The sequence below is a fragment of the Brassica rapa genome, chromosome A01, assembly GCF_000309985.2.
Source record: "Brassica rapa cultivar Chiifu-401-42 chromosome A01, CAAS_Brap_v3.01, whole genome shotgun sequence".
Taxonomy (NCBI): Eukaryota; Viridiplantae; Streptophyta; class Magnoliopsida; order Brassicales; family Brassicaceae; genus Brassica; species Brassica rapa.
In genome coordinates this window covers 900,520-921,037 of record NC_024795.2, presented here as the reverse complement: position 1 = coordinate 921,037, position 20,518 = coordinate 900,520, and the positions used below count along the sequence as shown (strand labels likewise).

Here is a 20,518-nt window from a genome sequence, read left to right as displayed (position 1 = left end):
CTCTATAAAGGTGACAAGTCTCAAAATGCAAAGTCACTACTAAGATAAACAAAAACAAGTTTGGTGCATAAATATTTGATTAAAAAAAAATCCCCAGAGTTTAGTTTTGTTTATCAAAAGCTCTTACACATCAACAAAACACATTTTTACAAAAAAGCAATACTATCATTGTGTTGGGGTGAGAAAGAGACGCAGCATATGCCTATGAGTCCATGACGGCTCCAGAACTCTTCAGTATCAGCGACTCCGTGGATCCTGACTCTTCTTGTGCTCTTCGTGTCTGTGTTGAAGTAGAAAACATAGAAGGGCTGGGCAGAGATGTTGGGGAGAAAATGATTTCACCAGCCTTGTTGGTTCCTTGGGAGATCATACGCTGACCCATCCCAAGAGTGAAGGGAAGAGACAAGGAAAGCTCAAATGTTTGTTTGGACCACTCATGTTTCGTCACATCCTCCAGTATCCAAAGATTAAAACGGTCGAAAGCATAACCACCTTCTCCCAAACAGATTGGTACAACGACAGCTGGCTTCCCTTTGTATTCTATCAATGATGTAAAAGCCTGCCAAACCAGGACCTCCTGAGGCGTTGTGATAAAACTTAGTATCCTCTCGTTTCTAACATCAAAACACACAAACACAGGAGTCCTACTTTCCCATGGAGCATAAGCACCATAATACATGAAACCATTGATGCATCGTCCCCTAGTTACACGGTAATAAGGCGGGGAGGTAAGTTGGGTACGAGACACTACTCCTCCTCGTCCAAGTGTTTATAACCTCGTGCACCATGACACTAGGGTTATGATCATAGTTAGATGTCACCTGGGTCAATGCTTTGAATTGATCATCTACAGGATCGTATCCCAAGGATGTGCCCGGTGCCTTGCAGTAAAAGGTAACGACTTGCCCCGTGCTAGGGTTACATATAATGAAATTTGACAACTCAAAACAAGCGATAAAGCCATGGACGGAAAAATACTTGTAGGCGCCGTGAGGCAAGGTCACTGAGGGTATTGTCATGTCTAGATTGGCAACCAAAGAAGAACAAGAAGAAGAAGAAGTTGCCTCCTCCTCTCCCGACAAGATGAACAGACGCTTGGGATCACTACATGCACTGTTGGTGAAAGCGACTACAAAACGGGATGGCTTCGCAGCGTAGTAAGAAGCCACGAATCTTTGGCTTCTGATTAGGGAAGACCAAGTCTTGGACACGCATAGGAACTTCATCAGCGACTTCCCAGCCAATCTACTCAGTGTCTCCACCTCCATATCGTAAGGGAGGAGGACATGTAGCAGCTTACCTGGGATCGGCTCCAAGTTGCCCTTCTCATGTTCCTTGCGTTTCATCATTGCGACGAAACCCTTAATTCGACTAGATCGATATAAAGACAAACGAGTTTCCTTTTAGCATCATACGTGTTTATTATACCATTAATGGAATCTTTTTTATATAGTAAACATGTAATACATGTAGTAGAACTTAAGTAGCGAATGAAGCTGGTTTAATGTGTTAATCCAAAACAAAAATTGTAATGGCAATGAAGCCTACAAGAGGATTTTGAATCTTTTAAAGAGTTTTCATTTTTTCTGACGATGTTTCTTGGTTGAAGCAGCACCGGTGATGAGTCGGAGAGCTTGGCTAGAGTTTTTGAGGATTGAAGAGGATCTAGGGACTTGTGCTTTCCGCTTCTTCAAGAAAGCTAACCCGGTTTTCAAGCATTCCGGTGGTGGAATCTCCTTGTAAAGAACCGTTTCAATACTGCAGAGACAATAGAGAGAGAGAGACAAATCAGATCAAACCAAAGAGAGAGAAGCTAGAGTGTGTAAGAAGATGGTCATTAGTACCCTGAGCTCTTTTGCTTTTTCTTTCTCGGGTGTTCTTTGTTGGCCTCCTCTTGTTCAGAATCTGAACTGTTTTTCAGCCTGTACATGAGAAAACATTGTCAATCTGTTTTCTAGTAGACAGTGTTTATATGCATAACGAGAAAAAGAGAGATCAAAGAGTTAAATTTACTTGTCCCGCTGAGCAAGAAAGTCTATGATGTTTTTGGAAAGGAATCCCTTGTTTGCAAGAGCTTCATGGTCTTCTTCTTCCTCGGTCTCCTCTTCTCCTTCGAAAGTTTCAATCTTTCGTGACTTCTTTGGCGTTATCTTCTCTAACAAATGCCTGCGACTCTCTTTCTTTTCCCGAGCAACCCTACAGAAGCAGCGAAAGCAATCTCATTTACAAAAATCCACAACATTTCAAACTCAACCCTCTTAAGTGAAGCTTAGAGATCACAAGTTCCAACAAACAAAGAGAGAAACAAACAGAGCTTAGGATGAAAAGAACAGGAAATACACACAACTGATTCTTGAATAGATAAAAAAGTAAATGTTAAGTAATCTAACGTCCAAGGAAGGATTACACATAGTTGTGCTAAGATCAAAGTGATAATTAACTATCAAAGGAAGAAACTTTCTTCTTCTTACATAAACTCCTAATCATCCACAAGCTTCAGAAGAACTCGTTTGATCTAACTGCGAAGCAACTTATAAAGTTTTCAAAAGAAACTGCAAACATAAACACTACCCATCCATAATGAGAGCGAGCTAGATAGAGAGATAAGGAATCACAAACCTAGCTTTGTTCTCTCTCTGTATTCTCCTCAAAGCTGCATCTTCCACCTTCGCCTGAAACAAAGCCCAAAAAAAAAACCCCAAACTTAGTAGAAAGCTAAAGCATTGTTTGAGCTTAATTAATCCCGTAAAGAAGACGGCAATTAGACCTGCTCCTGGGTGAATTCCTCAGGTGGACCATCGGAGTCGGAATCTGAGTTGTGGTCTTTCTTATCCGACGACATCTCTCCTCCTTCTTCTTCTTCTTCTTCTTCACCGGTGGTGCTTTCTAGGGTTTAACGGCTCCCGCAAATTCACACAGCTGATTTCGATTCTTACTTCCTCTCTTCTTTATGATGGGTTTCTTTTGGGCTCGGCCTTTTTCTTTAAGCCCATTTAATAATAGCTCAGTTTGTTAGAGCGTGTGACAGCTAACCTCAAGGTTGGTGGTTCGACCTCTCCTTCTAGCGTTTTTTTTTCCTTTTCTTCTTGTCATTCATGATTACTACTACTGATTGAAAGGAGATGGGTCCAGAGATACCTCTATTACTGTTAGATTTCTTTACTAGTTAAAGAGTGAAAAAATGTTCAGCTTATTTTTATCCTAGCATGCAACTCTGGTTCTTTTGACTACATGGTAAGAGACAAGAGTGTGCCGACAACAGAAGATGGTAATAGACAAGCAAAAAAAAGTACAAATAAGACAAAACTCTACTCTAAAAACAACAAAAGATTTGATGTACACATTGTATTTAGCATTACAGATAAAAAAAAGTCCACTGAATAAATCACTATCACTTTTGAGTAAAGAAGACAAACTTATATATATGCATATATATTCTCAGCCAACCAATAACAAATTGTAACTTATGCTCTCTACTTTACACTCCCAGACCCAAATCTATACAATGTTCTTTCATAACAAACCTTTTATCACTGATGCAATAGCAGCAACCTGAAACTGAAGTCATACGGTACTACTTGAACCAACTCCATTAGTGACTCTTTGTTCTTTCTCTCCATGCACTTTAGAGCTTCTTCTCTGAGTTTATCAGGCAACTGAAGGCAAACCCAATCCAGCAACGACTCCAAATCCTTTGCAAAGTCTAGGAGATACCAATCTAACACCTTTGGAAGCATTAGTTTGTTCTTTTTGGAGATCCCAACTGATGCTTGGAGATAATCTCTCTTTGCAGCTTCTAGCTCCTCCTCTACATTAGCTGCTGTGTATACCCTTACAGCAGGAGAGGACCAGCTTCCACATGCGAGAGCGAAAGTGACCAGAGGCTCTGACCATTCTAAACCAAATGTGCTGTGAGCTCTCATCTCTTCATGTGTTGCAGTTTTGGGACAAGTCTTTTTACAATAAAATAAAAAAAAATGATAAATTAGCATATATACAAAACTTAAAGAGAAGAAGAAGATGAGAAAGGAACTTACAAACTTCAAGTGGTATGGAAGTCTCAAGATGAAGTGTTCAATTGTGATAGCATTTAGTGAGTGTCCTCCTACAATTATTGTTGCCTAACACACAACAACAACAACAAGAAGATGAATACAATGAAACACAATGGTATCAATCTTTTGGTTTAAATACAAACCTTTTGCATCAGGGCTACAACCATCTCAGGTGTCCCAGGGACCCCATGCTCCAAGAATGCCTATGAATGGTAACAAGAATCAGCTTTTTAATCATTCTATCAAAATCTATCATACGAAGAAAAAACTCACATTCATCACACAGGAGTTATAAGTATTTATCCAGAAAGCAAGCTTCTGCTGGTGGCTTAGACCGTCTAGATTCACAACTGAAAGCTTATTAAGCAAGAACCTGGAGATAAGAACATTAACACACACAAAAACATTAGTTTAATAGTATTCAAATCATTTGTTTAAAATGAGATTACTTACTTGAGACGATGGATGAGAAATGAAGCATTGGTTCTTCTTCCAAGATCAATTGAAGAAGCATCAACGGAGCAAAGATTCTTGTATGCACCAATCTCTCTTGCTCTCCACTCTAAACAGTTGCTATACGGATCCAACACAGTGTCCTTAGACGAGCTAATCCTCAAGATAATACTCACAAGGCACTTCAGCAAATCCTCTGAAACTCTATTCGCTTCAGAAGATGATCCTGAGACACTACTCTCCTGTGCTTTGTCTTGTTCTTCTAATCTATCATCTATCTGAAAAGCAGCCTCTGGCTTAACCAGAGGCTTCTTCTTCTTCAAGAATCTGCCAAGCTTCTTCTCAGGTGATGATTCCTTATCCTTCTTAATCTGATTCGTTTGTTTGCTATTCACCACAACTCTCTGATCAGTGGAGAAGAGTTTCCTACTTGACGAGACGCTTCTGCTGAAACTAAGAGACTGTTGATGATGCTTTTTAGGAGGAGTGATCATGGAATTGAACTCGTGTTGGGACATTGATTTTGATCTCTGGTGTTTAGTGTTTCTAATTGGAGAACTCTCTTTCAAACCGTTGTTGTTGCTATTAGGACTCTCTACATTCTTCTTGGAAGAGATGTAGACAGCTTCTTGGTATAGTCCTTGTCTATAGCTTACGACTTGTTCCTCTAACCGAACTACTTCCTCTTCAAGAACAGCTACTTCAGCTAAAAGCTCCAATGTCTAAAGAAACAAAAGATCAAAACACAAAGAACAACAAGGAGTTTGATAATGTGAATAGTTTGGTTCTTACATGACGAGGGAGATAAGAGGGGAGACGAGGTAAAGCTCCTAAAGGTCTAGTGAAAGCTCTCTCCAATGCTCTATGCACATTCTCCTCATGTCTCAGCTTCCTCTTTAGCTTATCAACCTAATAATCAACAATAAACATTTATTTTAGACTTTTAAATTCAGAATTAAAATCATTAAAGAATGTAAATCATCATACATCTTGAAGCAAGTCCATTTTCTTTTCTCTGTTAGCTTTGCGCCTATTAACCAGAGGTTTTCCATTGCATTGAGACTCCATCTTCTTATTCTTCTCCTCCTTTGCAGATTTTAGAATACCACGAAACATTATTACTCATACAGAAAAAAAAAACAAGAAAAGAATACACTCAAGGAAGAGAAGCAAAACTTGAGTTTTGTAAAGAGACAGTAGATTGTTCTCAGCCTTTGATAGTGGACACTTGTAGATAACAATTGAGTATCGATCACTTTCACTGTGACCAGTAATTTCACTAAGAATAACTTTCTTTTTCTAGAAAAAAATAAAGTAAAGATACGGTTTTGTAAATAGTCCAATGTTGAAGCCAAGAATCTTAAGAATGATAATCAAGATTGTATCCATCATCTAAAGGAAGAAACTTTTTCAGAAACTAAACAAAACCCACCAAGAAAGCAAATTCACAAAAGTGGAAAGTGGTATAGAGAAAGAGAAAGTTACTTGATTGGTGTCATGCTTTGAAGGAGCTTTCATGGAGGAAAGAGCAGCTCGAACACCACTAGTGTTCATCGCTTCTCTCTCTAATCTTCCTTCAACTTTTGCTTTCTCTCCACTCTATCTGATATTAACCCAAGAAAGAGAGAGAGAGAGAGAGAGAGAGAGAGAGAGAGAGACCCCATCAAAGATATTTAAAAAACACAAAACAGTAGAAGTAAAAAGAAAGATACAGTTTTAAGTGGCTGTAATAGAAAATATTAAACTTTTCCGACATTAATTAATATTTGCTGTAATAGAAATTTAGTACTATTACCTCTTGGGTTAATGAAACAGAGAGCGGGAAAACTTGAAGATAAAGCGAGACCCAGAAGCATGTGTTTTTAAGTTGAAGCTTATGTTTCCCAAAGATCCACCATTTTTATTATATATATTTTTTTTAAATTCATATTTATTTATGTATGTTTGGTCAGATAGTTCTTGAACAGAGGGAGAGGAAGAAGGGTTACAGAATCTCTTATTGGAGGTGAAGAAGTTTCAGATAACGACGAGAGATCAATGTTTTAATCATCATTTTCTGCTATTTAATTAATGTTTTTTTTATAGAGGTGTGAGTGAAGATGTGAGATCTGAGTGATGAGCTCTCTTGAGCTGGTGTTGTGTTGTGAGATGAGGACAACCAGGAAGAGAGCGACTTTATCTTATTTTTCTTCTTCTCTATCTGTTTATTTAATTAAATTTTGGTATTTAGTGGCTTGCTGCTTTCATTTTCTCTCAATCTTTTCATTTAAAGAAGTTAATAGTACTATTTTATTTCACTCGATTTTTTAAGAAATTAAATAATAAAACAGTCTTAAAATGGAAGAACCAAATTATTTAATTATAAGTTTTTGTCAGTATTATTTACTCGTAGTGTAATATAATTAGTGAAGCGATATTTTGGAAATTTTGTATATCCTTTTGTCCTTTTAGTACTGCTTCAAAACAGAACTGAATAGTAAATTTTTGTATTTTAAAAAGTTACTCCAATGATTTTATGAAATTTGAACATGTTCCAAGCAATTACAAAAAAAAAGAAAAATAGTGGAGTACTTTGGTGATTTCCAGCTTTTTGTTTTGAGTTTACACATTGTGAGTGATATGATAATATCTTGTGGAATTTCTATGGAAATGTCAAAAATATTGGTCACTAGTATTCTGATACAAGTAGTAGTTCAAAGCTGTCACTCGGAATATAAACAAATTCTAGATGCGTTTCTAAATCTAAGATATCATATATCAAGTCAATCTTCACATTTGTTGATTAGCTTAAGTGGAGACTATAAATAACCAATTGATTAGAGAATTGATTAGGGACTATATTAAACCATATAAGTTTTTTGTTTTGTAATCAATTATGCAGGCTGTACTTAAACACTAGTGTGTTTCTGCAGAGTTAAATTCTGATACCTTTTAGAGAAAGCAAAGATAACGTGCTTGTTAATTATGATGTTAAAAGAAAAATACTAATAAAGTAAAAAAAACTAAGAGAGATGCTGACATCTCACTTGTAATGCCTTTTTCACATTTGATTTTCATTTCTCCTTTATTATGCTGTCATATCGAGTGATCCACATAAAAGGAAGTAATTAAGATAATGTGAAATCAAAGAGTAAAGATTGATCAGTCATTCCCATTGACAGCGTTTTGGATATTCACTTATGCAAATTTAAGTATCCTTGAAAAGAAGTTTCAGGACAGAAAAAAATTATAATGTCTTTGTAACAAAAAAAAAAGAAACAACTCTTTTCTGATTACTTATTACTTGAAGTTTTTATAAACATTTGCTAACAAACTTTTAAAACAAATCATGCTCAAACCCAGATTTAGATGGAACATGTTGGGTCCTAAGATCAAAAAGAAAACTCGATTAAAGTGGTAATGTCACACCAAGGAAAAAGGAAAAAATACTTAAAGGTGATTACAATTATTATTTCAACAATGGGAAAATTTTAAGATATGTAGAGTCTAGGGATTGCATTTGCCGAGGCTAGGCGTGGTAGTATTACACCATCAATACAATTGATTACTTTAATCAACTAACATGCATGTTATTAGTAGTATTAATACTCCATTTAGTGACGAGAAAAGAAACGGTGGATTAGGTATACATTATGAAACGGGATTTAATGATACTACTTTGGCAGATTCTACTAAAGCAGCATTAGCACGTGACAAAGCTTAGCAAAACTTAGCTTTTTAACTCATACTTCCATTTTCTCTAGTGGGCAGGGTCCCATAAGCCATACTCTATGCATGCAAACAGTACATAGTTACGGAATTCAACTTTCTTCCATGTTATTACACTCTAGTGAAACAATCTATTTTTCATATCAGAAGAATCATATCAAAATAATTTCGTATATATATGATTTGACTATACCTAGCTAGGATAAAACACAAAATAATTAGCCACGAATACCGATCGAGTATCAAGTTAGAATGTAACCCAGTGATCTAACAATAAAAAATTCCTAGTAATTAGAAAAATGTTTAGTGAATGCACATGTAACTATAAGAAAAAAACCACTCGAACATGCACCATTCAATCGTAAAGAGCGATAATACAATGTAAGGCATGCGTCTCAGCCATCCAAATCATTATTTCCTCTTCTTTATATATTAAGGTTTTTTATTTACCCCAACACATATTACAACAGTGCACCTTTTACATCCAGCTGAAAACACTGTGACGAGAACGGAAAATGTATCATATAAAGATGTAAATTGTAGTTCAGTGACAAAAAAAAAAGATTAAAACTGTAGAGTTAGAAGTATTGGGGGTATAGAAAACTTATAACACATTTATTGCAATAAATTCTACTATATATTGCACAATCATAAACTTGAACATTCCATCTGAAATGGTATATAAATGCAAAATTAATAACCAAATCAATGTAATGAGATATCTCAATTTTACAAAAATATGAAGGTAATGCATCAATCTATAAACAAATGGTCCGAACTCCAAAACTGAACATAAATAATACCCTTTTGCTTTTTTTTTTCCGTTTTTTTTTTTCTTACTCTGCTTTACTTTTGGGCTGGACCCAGACACTGTGGTCCCTGGGCCTAGACTTAACCCAACGATCAAAGACGTAAAACATGAATTATATTAGAATTTTATAATAAATATTATAGTCAGCTACTATACAAATGGCGACGAAAAAAACTGTGTTTATTTATATTTTTCCTTCAAATTGGAAAAACAAAGATATAAAATTCCTGTTCGCATTTACATCACAAAACGTCGACGTCATTCATTTCCCAATATGTAATATCGAAACAAGAATTTTTCGGAATTTAATTAATAAACATTTTAGACAAATTTCTTTTGTCATATTTCTTCTATGGACCATTCTCAACGTAAAGTGAATTACTATGAATGAATCCAAAATGAATAGATTTGTTTGCAGTAGTATTCCATAAGTGCCAAGATTATTATTCTTTTATTTGAAAATATTTGCTCTTTTAAATAATATATTGCAAATCTTATAGATGTAATGTATCCATTCCCAATTTTAATTTAGATTATATGAAAAGTAGATATTTTAATTTGACAGTAATAGAAGAAGTAGTAAGAACATCTTTAACGTTAAGAACCAATATAAGAGTTACCAAAAGAAAAAATATATTAATATTATAATACTTTATTTACTTTTTATTCTCTTGTAAAAAGTAAAAGCAATAACCAACTGACATATTTGACATATGTATGTTTCGAAACCGTTTTAGAACCATTTTTTTTCTTTTTCATACCTTTTTCTTAATTAATTTTATTTTATTTTTGAAATTTATGTTAAGAACCTAGCGTTAAAATGCTCTAACATACTCATCCGAGACGAGAAAAAGAACAATTCAGTTAATGATTAGAATCATTACCACTACAAACTGAACATTGTAAGAAAAGTAATGATCAAATTTTTATGAAAAACAAAGTTCTAATGTAAAGTTATACTACTACTCATCAAACCCAATTACTACTCGAAAGTCTTCAATCTTCTATACACAACTCGAATCCAACACCTTCGATATTATGACGCATGCTAACTATGCTGTCTGTTTCTCGATGGTGTTATTAGTTATTAGTCCACATATTCATCTCTCACATGAGAATTCGACTCATAGACAAGTTAGGCTCGTGACATTGACCGACTAGAGGATGCAAAAGTAAACCATCAGTTTCTATCACATTGTAGCATTGTACTATAAATCTAACATTAAACGATAACATCTACACATTTGAAACCAAAGTTCAACAAAACTCTGCATTTGTTTGATAAAAAGTTCGAGGACTCTTTCCAATACATAGATCATCTTGTTTTTGCTTTATACAAAATATAATTCAAAATTTTTGAGTATCAATAAAATTAAATAAAACATAATCAGTTTATTATAATCATTCTTGTATGATCATAACATGCTATTTAGTTTGACGTAATAAATATATTAGATGCCACATAACTGTTTGCCTCTATAATCATCTAGCCTTTTCCTATCACATGCCATTAATTGACCTATGTGGTGCTGATAGCAACGTACAACCATGACATTTCATGAGAGGATCTTAACACAACTAAAACATAAACTTGCTCTTGTGAATTTTGTAATCTCATATAAGTTAACATTTTGGACCTATATATAGCTCCTTTTTTCCTTCTTGCCACATTTATACACATAAAATTAGCTCATTTCCATTGATCGGTCCCCAAGTTTTCAATGATTGGTCAATTTTTTCTCCCTTTTGATAAGTAATATTGTGGTCCAATAAGACAAGTGAATAGGGTCCATTTAGGGCTAGCGTACGTGGTATATCGCATGTTCACTATCACTTATGAACGCATGCAAGTGAAATTACATGCCAAAACCTAAATATACACATGTATATGTATTTTTTTTGTCAATGACCCAATATGTTATTTCGATCACATATTTTTTCAAAAATTGTTTGTTTTCTATCATTATGCCCAAAGAATGTTTGGTATCTGTTTTTAAGGTCCTTTTTGTTAATGTGTTTATTCTTTATACAATTTGAGAATTTAATAAAGTAATTATGACGATGTCATATAAAATAAAGTAATTATGACATGGTGGATAATCATTAAATAATTGAACAAATGGTTATAAACTACTTGGAAATAAATGAAGGAAGGAAGTTACATCTTTATCATAAAGCTGTAATGCCTCGGTGTGATTGAACAGCCAAAGATAAGGAAAGAGTACAGTGGTCATTGGTCAACGTCAGCTTCCCTTAAATCGCAAAGTGCGATTAGTACACTTATAATGATCACTAGTCCTTTTAACAGTTTCATAGTTAGCCTTTGACAAAAAAAATAAAACAGTTTCATAGTTAGCAAACGTAATTACAAAAAGAACGTACAAAGTGGACTAGTGGATCATGCCCATTTTCATATTTATAGGCCCTTAATTAGCCGACAACATTTAGGCCCAAATAATGATGAAGCCCAATTTAAAATTGGATAATTTGGAATAGACGTGTAAGTGAAGATAACCAGCAATCTCAACCGACATTGTTTATAAATCAAACCGGATATGAACCAAATGCTTTGCTAGGTTTGTTGTGTCAAATGTTTTTGACTTTTGACCAATCTGATTATGGATTGAAGAATGTTAAATAAAAGAAATAGAAAAGATTTTACATTTTTTCTTATTTATAAAGCTAACAAATCAAGCCTAAAGCAAACCAGGGAAGTGAAGAAATATGAACTTAATATATCTTTGCTAAATCAAATTGGTTATAAAATTAGTTTTAGAAGTAATTCAGAGAATCAAGTCCAGATTATATGACAGGTATGGTCAGAACAAGTCTGGACAGGCAGGGAGATGTGTACTACTAACAAATCCAAAAGTACGAGACTCAATTATTAAAGAATCAAATAATTGAGTTTTAAATCATGGTAACTATTTTTTATTGGAAAGTCCACAAAAACAATATTCGGTCTTACTTAGCATTATCTATTACAATATTTACTCGTAAATTAAGCTTATGACAGCTCAAGCTCGACACTGACAGTCTCTAAATTACATTAAACAATACAATCCCCAAAAGAATATACAAACTACAATCATGAATTGCACGAAATGTATGAAGAAAAAGTCTCACCAAATAAATTATGTGTCTTTGAAAATATCCTACACGTAAATTTGTGTATTTATACCTATACGAGAAAGCATATCAAATATACAGTTGCAACAATCTTATACAAAAAAAATCAGAATTATTATCCTCTACCTTAAAAGATATCGATCAGCTATCATGGAAGATGGCTCGTCCTGTAAGAAAAACAAACCGCCTTCATGGGGAAAACTCGTAACAATCCTCAGCCTCGACGGCGGCGGGGTTCGAGGAATCATTGCCGGAGTCATTCTTGCTTATCTAGAAAAACAACTTCAGGTTATAAAGCCCTTTCTCAAAAATAAAAACTTCAGGTTATATCATATGTACCCGATATTCTATATATATATTTTTGAGCATATATCTGACGGTAAATAGTGTGATCATAAACATGGTTATTTTAGCCCGGTTAAAATGTAAATTCTAGATGCGATTAGTTATAGATGTGAATATTTAAACATTTTCTCAAAAGATGGTAGTATCATTAACTATTATATGTATATAGGAGATCGATGGAGAAGACGTGAGACTAGCTGATTATTTCGACGTGGTTTCAGGGACTAGTACCGGTGGTCTCATGACTGCCATGTTAACTGTACCGGGCAAGAATGGACGGCCTCAATTAGCGGCCAAGGACATTGTTCCTTTTTACCTTGAACATTGTCCCAAAATATTTCCACAGCCCGAGTAAGAAAACAATAGTTATGCATATTAGTTACAGATTGGCAATGAGTATTAAAAATGCCAAATGAGTAAATTCTATGTTTCTTTTAACCAATTATTTTGGTAAAGAAAGCAATAAATTAAGGATATACACATAAAAAAAAATTAATTACGTAGTCAAACCAACAATAGATTTAGCTCGTTATAAAATGGAAAATCTAATAATAAACTTTATCAAACAAACAATAATATATGAATGATTTATCTTTTCTTTGAACACAAACTTACTTTCATTCATACTTAAACTTCTTTAATCCTCTTTGGCAATACGCATAACATACAAAACATATGAATGATTTATCATTATAGAATAAATGGGCCCTAAGTAATCATCTGCTTGTGGACAAATGAATTGTTTTCTTTGTGTTTGTAACAAAATGCAAATACTCAGATCATAACATAATGACAACATTATACGGCTTGATTGCACTCTACAAATGATTTTTTTTTTCCTTTAATGAGCATATACTATGATTCCATGTGGCAATTAAAAGTCATTCTAAATGCAGAGGCTTGGCTGCTCTGTTACCTAAGCTTCCAAAGCTTCTGTCTGGTCCAAAATACAGCGGAAAGTATCTACGTAAGCTACTAAGTAAGCTTCTTGGAGAGACAAAACTTCACCAGACAGTCACAAATGTTGTCATCCCTACCTTCGACATGAAGAAACTCCAACCCACCATCTTCTCCTCTTATCAGGTAATTTCCTCTCCATCTCTCTCAATCACACATATTGCCTAGAATCTAACGGTCTTATTTCATATAGCTCAATCTAACGGTAATAGTTAAATTTCCTTGCACCGTGTTGTTGAAGGCATTGGTTGACCCTAGCTTGGATGTCAAGATATCAGACATATGTCTTGGCACATCGGCTGCTCCCACTTTCTTTCCTCCTCATTACTTTTCTAATGAAGATAGTCAAGGCAAGACGACTGAGTTTAACCTCGTTGATGGCGCGGTCACGGCTAATAACCCGGTATAAAACAATCCTATAACAATGTGAATGTTCACATATTACATTTTAAAATAAATTGACAATGAAAAGAGTGTTATCAATATCTTTATCAAGATCATTTAATTAATTCTCGTGTTTTGTATTTGTGTTTTTTGTATAGACTTTGGTGGCCATGACTGCTGTTACTAAGCAGATTCTGAAGAACAATCCTGATATGGGTAAGCTTAAGCCACTAGGTTACGATAAGTTCCTTGTTATATCGATAGGGACAGGGTCTTCAAAAAACGAGGAGAAGTATAGTGCAAAAAAGGCAGCAAAATGGGGAATCATATCCTGGTTATATAACGATGGATCTACTCCGATATTAGACATGGTCTCGGATTCAGGCCGTGACATGATCCATTTCCATAGCTCGGTTTTGTTCAAAGCCCTCCAATCAGAGGACAAGTACCTCAGAATCGACGTAAGAGCCATGACATATATATCAAAAATTGCCACTGATCGTTTACTTTATGTGAATTCGTATGTGTGCGCTTAATTGTAGGATGATACACTGGAAGGAGATGTAAGTTCGATGGATCTAGCAACAAAATCTAACTTGGAGAATCTTGTGAAGATTGGAGAGAAGGTGCTGAAAAACAGAGTCATGCATATGAATATCGACACTGGTGTCTATGAACCCATTACTGAAAATATCACCAATGAGGAAGAACTCAAAAGGTAATCTAAAACTTTAAAAAACCTCCAAATTTTCGTTTTATGACTTGAGTCGTAAGTAATCTTATTTGTTTTTGGTGGATCTTAGTGTTTGATGTGTGATATCAATTTGGTAATGCAGATTTGCGAAAATTCTATCTGATGAAAGAAGATTAAGGAGAATGAGAAGCCAAACAATGGTTCAAGATCCATCAAACTGATCCTAATGAATAATATGTGGAAGACAGAGATATATGAAAATGATCTTTGTGTGTGTGTGATACTCGGCTATCTTTTGTGCGTGATTACTCGGCCATCTTTTGTGTGATTACTCGGCCATCTCTCTTAACAAAGATCTATGAATAATGTGGTTTTTTTTAATTGAACATTTTTTTGTACTTTTCTTTCAACAAGTTGAATATTTGTTATCCTCTAAAATAATTAAGTTTTTATGGTTCAGTACCACAAAGCTGTCTCTAAACCGAGAAGCTCACTGGACTTAATATTGGCTATTTCATTTTAGTATAAAAGGCTAACTAAGCTTTAAGCAAACCAAATAAGTCACTACGCATGATTCATGACATTTATTCCAGTCAAATGAATTATATATTTTTTTTAAATCAACAATTATAGAAGTAAAGTTGAAATTTGATGAAACAGAAGAAGAAAATACTGCTGAAAAAAGGAAAACCACAAAAGATCATCTTCTCAATGAATTGACAGATGCCTTTAAAACAAGTCCGGATAGTGGATCGAGAGGAGAAATGTGTCGTAGCAAATCCCAAAAATCCAAATTCAGTTATGAAGTTCTGGATGCAAAATTTGTTGGCACATGCAAAGTCCACAAGAGAGAGTATTTATATTAGGATCTAAAATTATATATTGGAATCATTTCTAGTAAACTAATTAAGCTTATGAAAGCTCAAGCTCGACGTCACTGAAAATTAAATGAACTATATGTTTTCTTATTCCAAAGAACTTGCAAATTTTTGTTTATGTGTTTCTTGGATTGCAAGTAATCTCATTGTTTGATGTTGATTTGTTTTTTTTTTTTTTGTGCGTCTTATTGTTTTATGTCTGATATCAATTTGGTAATGCAGATTTGCGAAAATTTTATCTGATGAAAGGAGAATAAGAAGCGAGAAAATGATTAAAGATCCATCAAACTGATCGTTATAAACAATAATATGGGAAGACTAATATATGATATGATCTTTGTGTGTGTTTAGTTGGCCATCTTTCTGTGTGTTTACTGATACTCCGTCATCTTTGTGTGTGTTTACTCGGCCATTTTTTGTGTGTGTTTACTTGGGCATTTTTTTGCGTGTTTTTTACTCGGCCATCTTTGTGTGTGTTTACTCAGAGAGAACTATGAGTAATGCGATTTTTGGTTTGAATAATTTTGTTGTTGTAAGAATCATGACTAACTAAGCTTGAAGAAAATCAAATAAATCACTAGTCATGATTCTTGACATTTAATTTCCAATCAAATGAATAATTTTTTTTGAAATAATCATTCATTATAAAATTAAAGTTTGAATTTGATGAACATGAGAAGAAAATATTGCTGGAAAAAGGAAAACAACAAAAAGCTAATTTTGAGATCATCTTCTCAACGAATTGACAGATGCCTTTAAAATAAGTCCGGATAGTGGACCGAGAGGACAGATGTGTCGTATCAAATCCAAAAAAAGTCCAAATTCAGTTTTGAAGTTTTGGATGCAGAATTCGCTGGCTGACTCTTTAATGCAAAGTCCACAAAAGCAAATATTCGAATCTTGATTAAGATTTATATATGCAGTTACTTCCCGTAAGTTAAACTTAAGACAGGTCAAGCTCGATGAAACTGAAAATTGTATACAAATTATCTTATTCAAAAAAAAAAATGAACTACAAGCCTGATTAGCTCGAAATTTATGAAGAAAAGTTTGACCAAAAAAATTATTTCCTAGAATCCTTGACACGTAAAATTGCATGTTAGTTTCAAACAAAAAAAATTGCATTTATATATATATATATATACAAACATACAAGAAAAGACATAGCATCGACGCATCGATCTTCACGTCCGAAATATTCACCAAATTTGATTTATAATCTTCTTCTTTTTAATAAATAAGATCGTTCATCTATCATGCACTCGTCCTGCAAGAAAAACAAACCGCCGTCTCGCGGATCACTCGTAACCATCCTCAGTCTCGACGGCGGTGGAGTCAGAGGAATTATGGTCGGAGTGATCCTTGCGTATCTAGAAGAGCAGCTTCAGGTTTGTAATTGATTATATGTTATGCTTGTTTTTTTCTTTTTTCAAATATATATGCCATATTACATATATTTAATATATAGATAGTTCAACTACATAATTTTCAAACATATAACCAGCAGAATAAAAATTATATAGATTACTTCCAAGATAGTTCAACTATAAAATTCCTTTTTTCTGGTTATATTTTCGAGCTATTCATATACCTTATATTGTTCAATTTTGCCGGTATATATATAAGGCCCTCGATGGAGAAGACATGAGGCTAGCAGATTACTTCGACGTGGTAGCCGGAACTAGCACCGGTGGCCTCATGACGGCCATGTTAACTGTACCAGACGAGACCGGACGCCCTCGTTTCGCGGCCAAGGACATTGTTCCGTTTTATCTTCAACATTCTCCCAAAATATTTCCACAGCCCGGGTAAGCAAATAATATACAATTATATATCATAAACTCCAATCATAAATTTTACAGCTTAAAAAACGTATAGGTATGCTCAACGTATTAAAAAAATATATATATATATATATATATTGGAGGTTCTTTACGAAATAAAAATAAATAAAAACACTAGTAGAGACAATCGTTGTATTTTACCTTGCCATTTATATTTTACAGTTTATAATGATATATGACAAGTTGACAACAAATACTGGGACAATGTAATTAAAAAAACAACACTGTATGTTGTAAATTTCAACGTAAACGTGTTAAAAAGCTTGTAACTTCTATAAAATAAAACACAAAGAAAGGATAATTTTGGAAATTTTATTTCATTTTTCCAATGAACACTTGTCATTTATATAAAATTCCACGTTGAGATATATAAAAGACATTCTAGTGAATAATGCAGAGGATTGGCTGCTCTCTTACCTAAGCTTCCAAAGCTTTTGTCTGGTCCAAAATACGATGGAGTGTATCTACGAAATCTACTAAATAATCTTCTTGGAGAGACAAGACTTCACCAGACAATCACAAACGTTGTCATACCTACCTTCGACATGAAGAAACTACAACCCACCATCTTCTCCTCTTACCAGGTAATTTCCTACTCATCTCTCTTCTTAAAATAACACGTATATAAAGTTATAAACTATATAATCAAAAGTTATTGTTTCATCAACATCAAGCTAAGTAGCTAACAGTAATAGTTAATTTTCTTTGTAACGTCTTTCTGAAGGCATTGGTTGACCCTAGCTTGGACGTCAAGATATCAGACATATGCATTGGAACATCGGCTGCTCCTACTTACTTTCCTCCTCATTACTTTCAAAATGAAGATATTCAAGGCAAGACGTCTGAGTTTCACCTAGTTGATGGCGGTGTTACTGCTAATAATCCGGTAAACACACAACCTTAGCAGTTTCTAGATACTGAAAAAAAAATCGGAGAAGAATGCAAAAAAAAAACGCTTTTTTACTTTATTAATTAGGTTTCATTTTGAAGATTTGGAGAGTATTTAGTCAGGTAAGTGTTAAGACATGTAACAAATTTTATTGTGTTTGGTTTTGCTATAGACTCTGCTGGCCATGACAGCTGTCACTAAGCAGATTGTGAATGATAATCCTGACATGGGTGAGCTCAAGCCATTAGGTTACAACAAGTTTCTCGTTGTGTCGATAGGAACAGGGTCTGCACAAAAGGCGAAGAAGTATAGCGCAAGAGAGGCTGCAAAATGGGGAATCATATCTTGGTTATATGACAACGGATCTACTCCTATATTAGACATTACCATGGAATCAAGCCGCGACATAGTTGATTTCCACAGTTCTGTTGTGTTCAAAGCCCGACAATCCGAGGACAAGTATCTCAGAATTGATGTGAGAGCGACACATGAACATAAATTACAATTTGTTACTAATAATTTAATTTACGCAATTTTTATGCGTAAATTGTTTGCAGGATGATACATTGAAAGGAGATGCAAGCTCTATGGACCTAGCAACAAAATCCAATTTAGAGAATCTTGTGATAATTGGAGAGAAGATGCTGAAAAACAGAGTTGTGCAGATGAACATCGACACTGGTGTATATGAACCTGTCCCTGGAAATGTCACCAATGATCAAGAACTCAAGAGGTAAATTTCAAATTTTGTTGATCGATTCTTGGATCAATTGTCATCGCATCGTTTGAGTAATGGTTAAAATGCAGGTTTGCGAAAATTCTCTCGGATGAAAGGAAATTAAGGATGCAAAGCGACGCAATGCATAAAGTTTCATCAAGTTGAATGCAGCTTGATGATCGCTCGTGCTTTTGTTGTGATTAGTTGCATAAAGAATAATTTGTTTTACAAATAATAGTAAAGATAAAATTAATAGTAGTAATTAAGAATAGGTTTACTGTATAAGACAACTTTGATTATCCTTTGCTCATGTGTTTTTCTTCTCTATGATGAAATTACATTGCTTTCATATTGTTCAACAAATATCAAAATTGACTAGTCTATGATTTTATATATAATCCGTACAAAAATTGTAACTTTCTTAAGGGATGTTCAGTGTTCAAGAACTTGACCCCTTCATGACCCGTGGCCAAAAAATAAACATTCATAAGAAAACTCATATATAAATGTCATACGCCAAAGCTATTAATTAATCGTATCTATTAAAACGGTCATAAGAAAACTCATATATGTATATTACACGCCAAAGAGTATGAATCACTTATTTTATCATAAAATTAATTAGGTACTAATTAAAAAATTAAAAGGTCAATTAAAGGAAACTAGATACGTGAAGAATTGCATAGGAGGGCGTGGATGGGTAAGGTAATATCGAATGATTAAGACTAAATTTGTATTTCGTTTTGTAATTAACGCGAAAACATTTGACGTACGGCCGGATATCCCACGCAAACGTGGACCATGTATGCATTTTGTACTACGGCATGGACAGAAATAAAATACTGAAAATCGATGTATTACTTTTTTTTTTTGTAAAAGAAATCGATGTATTACTTGGTTGTTGAACACTTGAACTTCAACATATAGACAATTATACTATCAAGTATATATAAAACAAACCAGACATCCTCAGATCAAGAACACCAAATATACAAATCATATATTTGTCGAAAGTTGAACTTTATTTCAAACTCATAAACAGCATGCATTACTTTAAACATATTCTTAAAACCTGGACTTCAAATTAAACTTTGACTTTTATTGCTTAGTATTTTGATTTTTATGTAAAAGTTATGCAAGCAGCAAATACTTTTTTTTTTTTACTAATTATTACCCTTGATATATGATATATCATATTGTTAGAAAAAATAGATGTATGATATATCCAATATTTTTTTTATAAATGACATATCCAATATTTATTTCAACTTGCAACTCTAGTTTTGGATTATATATAAATTTCCTGAGGAAAAAGGATATTACGCATACATAAAAAGTTCATGACTAACCGTAACCATTCCAAATCCATAATTCAGGCAAGTTTTATTGTTTCGTGTAGCGGTTACATTTGCCTGAAAAGTGTGGTTCTCGTTGTCTCTACACGTAAATGTTTTATTGGACAATCTCATTACCCAGTTCTGCTTTGTTCTATTGGTAAAATATCTCACATATACTTGTTTAAGCACCCTGATTCAAACAACAAAAATAGCAATTTCAGGATGTTAACCCAATTTTTTATAACATAAATTAAGCAAAGAGTTCATAATTTTGGAGCACTGAGGAATAAAAAGATCCCTTAAAGATGAAATGTTC

General features: G+C 34.0%; 5 protein-coding genes across 6 annotated transcripts; 2 read left to right on the top strand and 3 right to left on the bottom strand.

Moving 5' to 3' along the window:
* Positions 1 to 202: 202 nt before the first annotated feature.
* On the bottom strand, positions 203 to 1,349 carry LOC103854623 (F-box protein At1g30790). Its single transcript, XM_009131571.1, has 2 exons — positions 742 to 1,349; positions 203 to 614 (listed from the first exon to the last, which is right to left on the bottom strand). Exons 1-2 carry the CDS (start codon positions 1,347 to 1,349, stop codon positions 203 to 205), a joined length of 1,020 nt encoding a protein of 339 aa, XP_009129819.1.
* A 47-nt stretch (positions 1,350 to 1,396) lies between these two features.
* LOC103863725 (neurofilament medium polypeptide) lies at positions 1,397 to 2,987 on the bottom strand. Its single transcript, XM_009141509.3, has 5 exons — positions 2,768 to 2,987; positions 2,620 to 2,672; positions 2,014 to 2,196; positions 1,845 to 1,922; positions 1,397 to 1,758 (listed from the first exon to the last, which is right to left on the bottom strand). The coding sequence occupies exons 1-5, from the start codon at positions 2,840 to 2,842 to the stop codon at positions 1,578 to 1,580; spliced, it is 570 nt and encodes a 189-aa protein (XP_009139757.1). The 5' UTR covers positions 2,843 to 2,987; the 3' UTR covers positions 1,397 to 1,577.
* A 322-nt stretch (positions 2,988 to 3,309) lies between these two features.
* On the bottom strand, positions 3,310 to 6,546 carry LOC103863524. Of its 2 annotated transcripts, none has more exons than XM_009141355.3 (9): positions 6,304 to 6,546; positions 5,994 to 6,111; positions 5,496 to 5,594; positions 5,301 to 5,417; positions 4,509 to 5,230; positions 4,329 to 4,428; positions 4,199 to 4,258; positions 4,038 to 4,121; positions 3,310 to 3,953 (listed from the first exon to the last, which is right to left on the bottom strand). In XM_009141355.3, exons 2-9 carry the CDS (start codon positions 6,060 to 6,062, stop codon positions 3,531 to 3,533), a joined length of 1,674 nt encoding a protein of 557 aa, XP_009139603.1. In that variant the 5' UTR covers positions 6,063 to 6,111; positions 6,304 to 6,546; the 3' UTR covers positions 3,310 to 3,530. The 2 variants fall into 2 exon arrangements, with proteins under 2 accessions (XP_009139603.1, XP_033137862.1); XM_033281971.1 differs by having other exon boundaries at positions 5,994 to 6,107; positions 6,304 to 6,539.
* Positions 6,547 to 6,959: 413 nt separating this feature from the next.
* LOC103863326 (patatin-like protein 1) lies at positions 6,960 to 14,993 on the top strand. The gene is made up of 7 exons (XM_009141103.3): positions 6,960 to 12,444; positions 12,671 to 12,852; positions 13,398 to 13,584; positions 13,700 to 13,861; positions 14,001 to 14,303; positions 14,385 to 14,560; positions 14,679 to 14,993. The coding sequence occupies exons 1-7, from the start codon at positions 12,307 to 12,309 to the stop codon at positions 14,755 to 14,757; spliced, it is 1,227 nt and encodes a 408-aa protein (XP_009139351.1). The 5' UTR covers positions 6,960 to 12,306; the 3' UTR covers positions 14,758 to 14,993.
* Positions 14,994 to 16,439: 1,446 nt separating this feature from the next.
* LOC103863246 (patatin-like protein 1) lies at positions 16,440 to 19,421 on the top strand. The gene is made up of 7 exons (XM_009141039.3): positions 16,440 to 16,802; positions 17,041 to 17,222; positions 17,656 to 17,842; positions 17,983 to 18,144; positions 18,320 to 18,622; positions 18,705 to 18,880; positions 18,955 to 19,421. Exons 1-7 carry the CDS (start codon positions 16,671 to 16,673, stop codon positions 19,028 to 19,030), a joined length of 1,218 nt encoding a protein of 405 aa, XP_009139287.1. The 5' UTR covers positions 16,440 to 16,670; the 3' UTR covers positions 19,031 to 19,421.
* The last annotated feature ends 1,097 nt before the right edge of the window (positions 19,422 to 20,518 follow it).